This window comes from Saccostrea cucullata, unplaced genomic scaffold (genome assembly GCF_032062105.1).
Source record: "Saccostrea cucullata isolate Sc308-1 unplaced genomic scaffold, CSIRO_AGI_Scuc_v1 ctg1259, whole genome shotgun sequence".
Lineage (NCBI taxonomy): Eukaryota > Metazoa > Mollusca > Bivalvia > Ostreida > Ostreidae > Saccostrea > Saccostrea cuccullata.
In genome coordinates, this window is record NW_026921285.1 from 159,151 (window position 1) to 170,850 (window position 11,700).

An 11,700-nucleotide genomic window follows, 5' to 3' on the forward strand; every position below is an offset into this window, starting at 1 on the left:
AATTGTGAGCGGGTACATAGCGTGAATTAATACCACGCGGAAAAAGTACTTCTAGAGTATATAAGTTGTATTATTAAAAGATCAGGAATTTGGGTGCTCTATGATTGGTCTAGACGCCTTTTCCTGAGATGTACCTCGGAGTGAATTCACCTCATATGACGTTCTGGGGGGTTTATTCGTTTTTTTCCTCTTGACCAACCATAGATTTGCTCACAGTTTTTCCGACCAATCAGACTGCGTGTTTCAAAGCATGTTTCGGTGTGAATGTAAACATGTCAGACGCCAGTACCAAGGAGATTAAACGCTTTTGAAAGTAAATGGTTGAGTATTGATTGTTTAATAATATTGTTTTCCATTTTAACTACTAGTTATTGATTACATAAGTCGTGACAAATATATTATGTGTGTTTTAATTTGATGGAAACCAAATTGAAAGTGTCAAAAGTATTGTGAAATTCCTGATCATTTAATAAAATGGTTATTGACTTTTGAATTCGGTCTACTTGTGACAATACAGACCTGGTCAGGTATTGGTTAACCTCGGCCTTCGGCCTCGGTCAACCAATACTGACCAGGTCTGTACAGTCACGTTTAGACCTCATCAAAAGTCAATGATTGTATAATATTAAATAGAAAATATTAACGTCAAATCTGTGTCTAGGGATCTTTAATAAAAATAGCCACACAAGGTAAACAAATATAGGAAAATTTATCCAAACCGACCAGCTGCCTGACTGAATAGAATGACCGCGCTAAAGGTTTACCGAAAATTTAGGATACGGAAGAATTGCTGATTTTCAGTACTTGAAAAATTAGTCATGTTGTTCACAACAACGTAGTGTTAATGAAAAAGTTAGTCAATAATATCTCAAGCTGAGTATGATTCACTAAAGAAAAAATATACAATTGTTTTATTGCATTTGGAATTATCTGCAAGCTACATGTAGAAACTAAGAAAGATATAAAATGATGTCTCATATGCTTATCTGTGAGGATGTTATGAATTATCAGCAGAAGCATAATGTATACCCATGGTTTAAAAAAAAATCATGTACATGTACATTTGGACATACATGATGATTTTATTGATTGATTGTAAATTGTTTAATGTCCCTCTCCAGATTTATTCACTCAAGTTTGTTCAAATAATGACTCCGTGGAGAAAAAAAGGGACGATAGGGGATCAAAATTTTATGTAGGAATATACAGGAAAATTATTTAAGTTCTTCACAAGAACAGAAAAGTCATAATTGATCAACAATAGAAAGCATAAAGATATAGATTTAAGTATGTTCATTCCCCATTTGAGCCGACTTTTATATTTAAACTTTTCAATACTCTACTGATTTTTAGGTCACCTGAGAAAACTCAGGTGACCTATTGCTATCTGTTTTCGTCCGTCCTCGTGCGTCGTTCGTCGTGCGTTAACATTTGAACATTTTCAGCTTCTTCACTGCAACCACTGAACCAATTTTAACCAAATTTGGCACAAAGCATCTATAGGTAAAGCGGAACAAAAATTGTGAATTTCATGATCCGTGCCCCCCTGGGGCATGAGGGTGGGACCAAAACCTCTAAAATTAATGCAATCTTTAAAAATCTTCTTCTTTACTCCTGGACATCAAGCAGTCAAACTGTTTGCATGATTGTAATCAGCAATGAGTCGTCTACCAAAATTGTGAAATTCATGGCCCTGGGGTCAGGGGTTCTAGTGCTAGGGTGGGGCTAAATAAGAAGTAAGTGAAAATGCATTATTTCTTTGAAAATCTTCTTCTCTGCTCCTGGGTATTAAATAAACCAACTAAGTACATAGTTATGATGAGCAAGAGTGCTTCTACCAAAATTGTGAATTTCATGGCCCCAGGGTCAGGGGTTCTGGTGTAAGGGCGGGGCTCTATTGATTATATAGTGAAAATAAATGAATTCTTTGAAAATCTTCTTCTCTGCTCCTGGGTATTAAATAAACTAATTAAGTACATAGTCATGATAAGCAAGAGTGCCTCTACCAAAATTGTGAATTTTATGGCCCCAGGGTCAGGGGTTCTTGTTTTAGGGTGGGGCTCTAATGATTATATAGTGAAATGCATGAATTCTTTGAACATCTTATCCTTTGCTCCTGGTTAATATGCTAATGATCTAATTACATATTTAAGGCCAGGATTTATTTTATTTTCAGTTTTACAAACCCTCCGCTCAAGGTTTTGAATTTTCAGAAAAAAATAATTTTTTTTCTTTCTGATGTCAAATTTGAGTCGGGATCGAGATTTCAAATTTACGAACTCGCATTTCTGGCTTTACGATGAAGCGGTGAGTAAATAAAGCTAGCTTGGTTTAGTGTAAAATTCATCGATAAGAGTGCTATTCAAAACGTTTCACCCGTTCAAAGGACAAATAAAATGCTGACGACTTTGTTGCACAATTACATGCTGGTAAGATAATTATGTATTCGTTTCAAAAGTAACTGTAAATTATTTTCCTCCCCTAGGTTTTAAACTGCCCGTGGTAGCTATTGCAAATTGCCAGGGACATTGTTTAGGTCTCTGTTATAGCTTACAGTCTAAGCACCATTCTTCAGAAAAGGGTTGCTTATGCATCAGATTTAATGAATAAAACTATGGGAGAAGTGAAGTCCATTTGAGGAAGAAATAAACAATAACCTGAAGAAATAAAAAAAAATTCAACTATTAAAAGGCAGGAATATACAAATATATACAGGCATGTAGTATCATTTGTATCAGCCAGAACAAAATTATTTTACACTTAATTGAAAAATGTTGACCCTACTCCCCAATACTCCCTGTCTGTTTTATGATAGGAATTATAATTTTAGGCATCAAGTAAATTTTAGAACAATGTCTACACATTCACCTAACACATATTAAAAAAATGAAGATATATTGAAAGACTTTTAAAGAATTGATTTTTGAAAATATATTTTGATCAACATCACAAAATTTATATAACTGGCCCAAACTGTAGGATGATGAAATAAGCAATTAAATGTTCTACTTTCCTATTTGTAAGCATTATGTTTCCAGTGGTAAGGAGCCTATTAGGATAGCATAAAAAAAGAATGTACAAATCTTAATAATTGATTTATCAAAAAAAATTTTATTTCCTTCTCCTTCGGGACTTTTTTAATCTCATGTTCATAACTAAACCTAAACATAAAAAAAATGCTGGCCTTATAATGAAAAAAGGGGCCTCTTTCAAAATAGATAATTTCAGGGCTGCTGGGTCAGGGGTACCAGGGGGGTACTTTGACTAATAAAATAAATTAATGCTTTGAAATCTGCCCTTTGATAAGCAATGGTGCCTCTTTCAAAATTTGTGAATTTCATGGCTTTTGGCTTAAAACACGAACCAAATACAATCGCTGGAAAGTTGTAACATGATACTCAGGTGACCTATAAGGCCCGTGGGCCTCTTGTTGCTTTTACCTGACTAGTTGCTCAGGTGATCTTGACCCACGGGTCCCTTGTTTTAAAAATTGTGTCAAACACTAAGGTCAAGGTCAAAAGGTAAAAATATATACATGAATTGCAAAGTCTTGTGACAATGAATACACCTGTGAAATATGAAAGCCATAGTCCCACACAGTCAAAAATTATGTGCGGACAAGCAGACCGAACGCTAGACGTACGATGGACAAACGGAAAAAGAAATATACCGGCGACTCTATGCGATAACAGAAATTACGAAATAACACGAAATGATTGAGGTGCATTTTTTTCTGTAAGTTACAATGAAGCACATTGAAATTATAAAATGATTCACTTGAATAGAAGTTTGAGTGTTTTTCATCAAACGTCAATTGAGACTAAATAGCGAGCCATTTTGTTAGAAACAAGACGAAAGAACTTTCTTCGGTAATAACCAATATTTGCCCCCCAAATCAAACTTTGATGGAGGTATATTTAATTAAGTTCTTAAACAGGGGAGTATATGCTGACTTCAAAGCACTAAATATTTTTATAAGTAATGACGCCATATATACGTATTGACGTCACAAACATGGCGTAAATTTTTGTTTTTTATGAATTTTACAGAAAAATGTACATATTTTGTCGATATTTTGAATAGAAGTCACCGATGGCATGTGTGTTCAGGATCAATATTTTGATATAATGTGTAGAATGATAATATCAATGAGATATGTCAATATTGTTCCTGAACAAACTTGCGCTCTATAAATTTTAAGGCTAAGATAGTTGAAATTTTGTCCATTTTTTCCTCTTTCTGAAAAAGGATATAAAATCGGACTAGTTTGTGACGTCATAAAAAACAAAAATTGTGAATACACTGCTTTGACACCATAACATTTTCTGTTAATTTATATTTCTCATACAATTTATTGAATTCAGCACATTTCAGAGAGTTTTCAAAATTTGACTTTTGTGGGGGCAAATATATTCAATATACCGCATATAGTTCTTTTTGTTGTTTTGCATAAGGACAATCCTTCTCTCTACTCAGTGCAAATAGAAAAATTAGTTAATTTAACTGTAATAGAAATTGAAAAAAAAAAACATGCTTGACAATAAGTCATTCCACCGTTGTTTTCTTTTCTAAAAAACTAGACGTATCATTTTATGATAACCATAGTTCTATCATAGATCTAAAGAAAGCCTGAAACGTTTCATCCAGATAGACAATGTTATCAATTATGTTTATTGTGATCTTAACTTTATCACAAATGTAAAGATAAAGTAACAGGACCGTATCCACCTCTATATGTGCTGGGATCGATGGATCGGGGGTGCGTATTGTTTTCGTCCTCTCTGTCTGTTTGTCTGTTAAAAAAAGTAAACATTCGCTATAATTTTTGAATCATTAGAGAAAGAGGCTTTATATATGGTTTGCATAACCCACTCATTACCTTCTTTTAGATGACACCAATTTCAAAGACCTTGTGACCTTGACTAGGAATTTCATGCTAAATATAGCTTTTTTGATTCTTTTAGCCACTGGGCACATAGTGTTTAATAGCTGCATAACTGTAACTTTTTGATAAAAATATAATGACAGACCGAAAAGCTACAGACCCGACCAGTGGAAAAAAAATGTATTACGCCTAAAAATATGCGCTGTTGCTCGATTTAGTTCTCCATGTTTTAAAATTGTCATCTCAAAATATCACTAAACGTGTGTCCCTTACATATTTTTTCACTGTTTCCACAACCTTTAAAATGCTGTCAATACCCCCACTAGTCCTGTTATCTAGATCATCGAAAAGTTCGTCCCTTTTTCAGCCATTTTGTTTGCATGATAAATATGCCCAACGCGCTTCCTGCAGATGTCAACTACGAGAGCACTTGATAGAGAAAAACGAATTGTTTGAAATCTATTTTTTTTTATTGAGATAAGAAACTGATAGAATTATTTCAGAACTAGGCACAATAAATATACAGTTTTTTCAATGGGTGACACTGAAGCACTCATTTCTGTCATTTTTTTTCGGAGAGCTACAATTCTTTTACAAACACATTTTGTCTTTCATTAAAATCATTGAAATCTTTTAGAAATGTCAGATATGTTTAAAAGAAAACAAAGAATATTGCAATGTTCTCTGTTCACTGTGCAGTTTTATTTACAAAACCGGTTCAACCATATAACACATAAATGGAACACTATAGGTCACGTGTCTTGGATTTAAATTACAGTCACTGTGTTGATCACAGAATGAGATATCAATTTTTTTTCTATAGGGATAATGGTTTAAATACAAACAAGATGTGTTTGTGAAACACTATGCGCCCGGCGTCTACAAAGTTCGAAAAAGCTATTTTTATTATATAAGTCACAGTCAAGATCACAAGGTCAATGACCTTGGTGTTGTTTGAAAGAACTTTTTCAGTGGAGTATGCATACCAAACATGAAGTCCATATCTCCTATGGTGCAAAAGTTATGGCAAAAAGTGGAAAAAGCTATTTTAAGCATATACGTCACAGTCAAGGTAACAGGGTCATTGAACTTCATGTCATTTGAAAGAACTTAATTAGCGGAGTATGCATAACAAATATGAATTCCCTATCTTTTATGGTTCAAAAATTATGATAAACAGTTGAAAAAGCTATTTTTAGCATATAGGTCACAGTCAAGGTCACAAGGTCATTGACCTTGATGTAATTTGAAAGAACTTTATTAGGGGATTATGCATACCAAATATGAAGTCTCTATCTCTTATGCTTCAAAAGTTTTGGTGAAGGTTAAGGTTGACAACAGACAGACAAACAGATAAACAGACAAACAGACAGGACAAAACAATATACGCCCCGCATCTATCGATCCGGGCGCATAAAAAGATAATTCATCATTTGTAGAGAGGATATTTAGAAGTCTATAACAAAGAAAGAACATTTTTACATCAATAAATGTTGCCTAAAAAAGTGCGCAAAAAACCCCACCCCAAAATATATCAAAAGCAGGAAAGTAATAAAAGACTAGATACAAATACGGTGTACCAAGTATCTTTTTCCAAGTTCACTTTTTTGTAAAATATTGTTTGACTCATTTTGTGCATTGACTTTTGGTAAGGATAAGATATGAAAGTTAACAAGGAAATTTAGTCATTTTAATTTGACGATTTCTTTTTTGTAAACATTGAATATTATTTTCGGTGTTCGTTACAATTTTAATTATTTATAATAAGTATTTTAAGGTAGAGTACAATTATTATATTGTAGACTATTTTGTTTTCTGGATAAAGTCTATCCATACTTACTGTGGTTCTGACAATGACAAAGATCCAAAGCCAACTATCCTTATTGTGGCGACTCACTGGGAAAAAGAAAACAGACAGTACCAGGTAAAACCTTCAGGAACTTATTTATCTAAGGTCAGTTACATTGTAATGGTATGTTCTACAAAAAAAAAAAACAACATTAAAATGATATTCCCCAATACAAAGTCTCAAGTGAATACCAAACCAGATAATTAAAAAAAAAATGTTTACTTTTAGTGAAAAATTATACCCTATAATTATATGACGCGAAGTTTTCATTTAATCAAGATATTTTGAATACAACTGCCTTTTATTCGTTTTACTTCTTATATTGTTTACCTTTCATTAGACCTAAATTTTTTTTCTCGTCAAATAAAGTAAAGAGAAGACTGAATCAAAATAAAGACAGTAAAACATGAAATTGTCATTTTACAGGATAAAGATGCTCTGTTGCACAGCTTGCAACAAAAACTTCCGAAAGAGTCCAATTTCTCACAGTATTTAGTGGAGAAAAACTGTTACTGTACCTTTTTCCCTGTCCAAACACTTCATGAAATACAGCAATGTATTTGTGGCATAGCATCTCATCAGCGATGGAAAGAAAACATTCCTAAGGAATGGGCCTTCTTTGAAATAGAAATAAATCAGAAGAAAGAATCAAAGAGGATTTTAGACATTGAGAAGTTAACAACAAAGCTTACTGGCAACATTGACAAACAACAGGAGGGAATGAAATCAGAGAAGGATATGTTACGATATTACCATGACGCAGGGAAGGTTCTGTATTTCAATGAGAAGGGACTTCAGCGATATGTCGTTATTGATGTTCAGTGGTTTATTGACGCTTTCAAACACATCATCACGGACAAACTTCATTTTCAAGGCATTTCTGCTGTACAGGGTGATTGGGACGAGTACTACAGGACAGGACATTTAAGGGACCCACTTCTGACGGAGATCTGGAAACATGAAGATAATAAGTTGAAAGAAAAGATGATGGAATCAGGTACTAGAGAAGCCGATTCCCTCTATGAAATTAGGGATTTTGGCTCCAAATATTCCGATTCCGACTTTCATCATAATCCTCTATACCTACTCCATCACAAAAAAGTGCTACTAGATTACTTGCAAAGACTTGGTTTGATGGCAGTTGGAGAGGAATCTCATTATGTTCCGTGCATGAATCGAAAAGAAATTGAATCTGCTGTTATTGATTTAATTAAAAGGTCGGAGAAGAGATCATCTATACTTATCTACAGATTTGGCTTCTTACCATTCTTTCTCTTTTTCCGCCTCGTTGTATCTTGCATGCAAATAACAGGTTGGGAAGTACTAATTACTGATGAAACATCATGCCTGTACAGAAACGCAGCTTTATTTTCTGTACATGAATACAATGTTGTCCTATCAGTAACAGAAACGTCTATACAGTTACAAATATTTCACCCTGTGCCAGGATGCTCGTTGGAAAAAGATGAAACTTACAAAATTCAGAATACTATAGAGGTTATTTTAAATGACATTTCGGGAACCTTTCACAGACGTCTGATGTACGAAAGAGGCTTTAGATGTCAAGAAGACAGTGCTAGGAATATTGCAGTGGATATCAATGGAAGATTTGTGCGGGACAGATACATTTACGAAAAAGATGGTGAAATAATATGTCCGTTGCATCCAATTATAAATCAACATTTTATAAACGCCACTGAGCTGTCAAAATTTTGGAACTTAAAAAAAACATACATCTGAAGAAAATATATAACAAAGCGTGACAATCCACCGTTTAGGTGGATAGAAATAGATTCTACTTATTCTGACTAGACGTTGAGGTTGCGGTCTGCTAAGAACAATTATCTTTTGAAAAAAAGTGTTATCAGTTGAAGAGATATTGATGAGTTGACATAAATTTCATGAATGGTTTGTGTCCAAGTAGACGCTTGCCATTTCAACTCGCTTCTTTTATTTTCATGTAATAGAAGTACAAGGGTTATAAAATGTTTTTTTTTTCAATTAAGTTCTATCACTTTTGCATGTCCATCATTGTTTATTCATTTGCTATTAATATAATGTTTTCGATAATGTTATTTTCTTAAAATATAGATTGCTAAAAGATACCTACGGTAATCACCAATAGACGAATTATAAGTAATGAAACATAGATATGCAAAATGTTAAGATACTTATCAAAGACAAAACTTGCTTACTAGGGTGCAATATCAAATTCAACTTAAGAAGAAAACTGACACATATTTCAAGCTTTTATAATGGTTTATTGGCGTTAATGGTCACTCATAATTATTGCAAGTACAAAAAAGTCACAGTTCCAGGGTGAACCATGGGAACAGATGAACACCCGGATATTAAATTAATGATCATGTTCTTAAATGCTTTTGAATAAATTTAATTGAAAAGTCTAGGTGAGCACTACTGGTAAGCTGAATATCCGCCCACTCTAGGGATCAGCAGCCGCGACGCAGGGGTTGGCTCTCATGGTAGGGTTTTACCTGAAAAATACACAAAAACGAAGCAGCAAAAGACACTTAAAAAATAAAAACAGCCTATAGTTCAAGTACACTAAATTTGAAGCTAACACCATTTTATGGGAGGGTTGGTTGGGTGAACTTCCACGTGCTAAAAGCTACACTGTACAAGTCAAGATATGCAGGGAGACTGCAGGGTGGCCGTGACGTCACATTTCACGCTTATCCCTAATGCAGAGCTACAGGTGGCTAAAAACCAGCAAACCCCAAAAATGACATTCACGCAATTTAGCTTTGATAAATCGATTTAACTTAAATGAGTTAAATCCTATTATCAAAGACAAAACTTGCTTACTAGGGTGCAATATCAAATTCAACTTAAGAAGAAAACTGACACATATTTCAAGCTTTTATAATGGTTTATTGGCGGTAATGGCCACGGCTGCACTCATAATTATTGCAAGTACAAAAAAAACACAGTTCCAAGGTGAACCCTGGGAACAGATGAACATCCGGATATTAAATTAATGATCATGTTCTTTAATGCTTTTGAATAAATTTAATTGATAAGTCTAGGTAAGCACTACTGGTAAGCTGAATACCCACCACTAGACTATGCAGCAGCTGCATAGTCTGCGCCACCAGTAGAGCTAACTCCCCTTAAAATTACACACCAAACCTCTCACATGATGAAAATGTTAGCAAATATAGCCTTTGAACCACTGAACCAAAACGAATACCTATAGGGCTACTAAACAAAAACGAAACGCTGTGAACACGTCATCAATCAATGAACACTTTGCGGCAACACCTAAAAGGAGCCAGCAACAACGTTGCTTTATTAGGGCATCCCAACAAAGACAGTGTCACGTCATCAATCAGTGAACACCAAACCACGACTAAGCAAAAATTTGTGTCACATCATCAATCAGTGAACACAAACATACAAATTGCAAATGGGAGCCAAACATACTCCCCAAAACAAAAAAAATTGCATCACATCATCAATCAGTGAACACAAACATACAAATTGCAAATGGGAGCCAAACATACTCCCCAAAACAAAAATTTGCATCACATCATCAATCAGTGAATGTCAAAACACAAAATAAAAAATGGTAGCTAATCAATCTCCCCGAAGAAAATTTGCGTCACGTCATCAATCAGTGAACACAATCACACAAAATGCAACTGGGGACTAGCAATTCTCCCCAAAATAAAACCGTTTCACAACATCAATCAGTGAACACTAGACGCATATGAAAACCCGCAACAATTTTATTTAAAAACTGGCATCAAACAGACAAAGTGTCACATTATTGCCATACCATACCACAAATTGAAATGCAGACCAACAAAAATTTACTTTGTCTGTGAAAGCAACAATTTTGCTAATAATATAGCTTCCTAGCAAAACCAAACTGATAAAACAAGGGGGAGGCAGCATACATTAATAACATTTATAATATTCTAACTATCTAAAAAAGAAAAAAAAAATGCTACCCAATACATGCCTTAACTGTGCTAATCTAAACCATAATCATAATAAACAACATATCATAATAACAGTATTACTGATATACATATACTTCCTTTTACAAATTGTTGTGATATTAACCAGTTCCGTAGTATATTTCATAAAGATTTTGAACTCAGAAATATATAATGCAACCATGGTATATGATCGCCTACCTTTGGGGTTACTGATATTTCAGGATTGGTAAAGAAATATTGCAATGATTGCTGTATTCTATGAAGAAACAGGCTATTGCCAAAGAAGTTAAGGTGAACTTGGTCTTTAAAGAGATTTGGACATGCATATCTGAGCTCCGGGTATCTAATATACTTCCCCCCAAGTTTAAGGATGTGTGTTGCTACAAAACTATTTAGACGTACTCTAGCCCGCTCTAAAACTATATGGTTCACTTCCCCACGCCAGTGTAGCCAGGGTAGTACTTGCGACCAGATTAATGTAGTTTTGCGTAACAGCTTCTGTATTTTTATCAGACCTCTTTTAATACTATTGCGAAGCATTACGTACTTACCGTCTTGACCAATATCATTCCCCCCACAGTGTATTACAAGAAAGTGAGATGGGTCCTCAATTTTCAATAGAGTCCGGACTTTGGTGTAGACTTGGTTCCATTTCATACCCCCCTTCCCTTGCCAAAATACTGAAGCATTGTGTCTAATTAACTGGAGATTAGACCCAAATGAGGAGGAGCGGGCTTGCAAAAAGGCATGCTTAACTATTGAGGATCCTACAATCCAAATTCTCTTGTGATCTACAATGACATATATAATTCGTTATTAAGGACTAGAAAAATGATTATAATAAGTCTGCCCCGTTATAACATACTAACACCCTGATAACACAAGTAATCTTAGTTAACACCTTATATATTTATACAGACATCTAGATTTCCACCTGCCCCCTTTGCAATTTGATCCTCCCCTTTGCCTTGAACCCAAGCTTCTGTAGCTGTCCCTAATCG

The 11,700-nt window shown here is 34.5% G+C and overlaps 1 protein-coding gene across 1 annotated transcript in view; it reads left to right on the forward strand.

The window, feature by feature from the left end:
* Window positions 1–8,975, forward strand: part of LOC134259620 (uncharacterized) — a 105,650-nt gene extending 96,675 nt beyond the window's left edge. The window contains exons 15-16 of the mRNA XM_062742222.1: window positions 6,688–6,809; window positions 7,161–8,975. Coding sequence (XP_062598206.1) covers window positions 6,688–6,809; window positions 7,161–8,474 — 1,436 coding nt within the window. The 3' untranslated portion in view covers window positions 8,475–8,975. The remainder of the gene's footprint in view (window positions 1–6,687; window positions 6,810–7,160) is intronic.
* The last annotated feature ends 2,725 nt before the right edge of the window (window positions 8,976–11,700 follow it).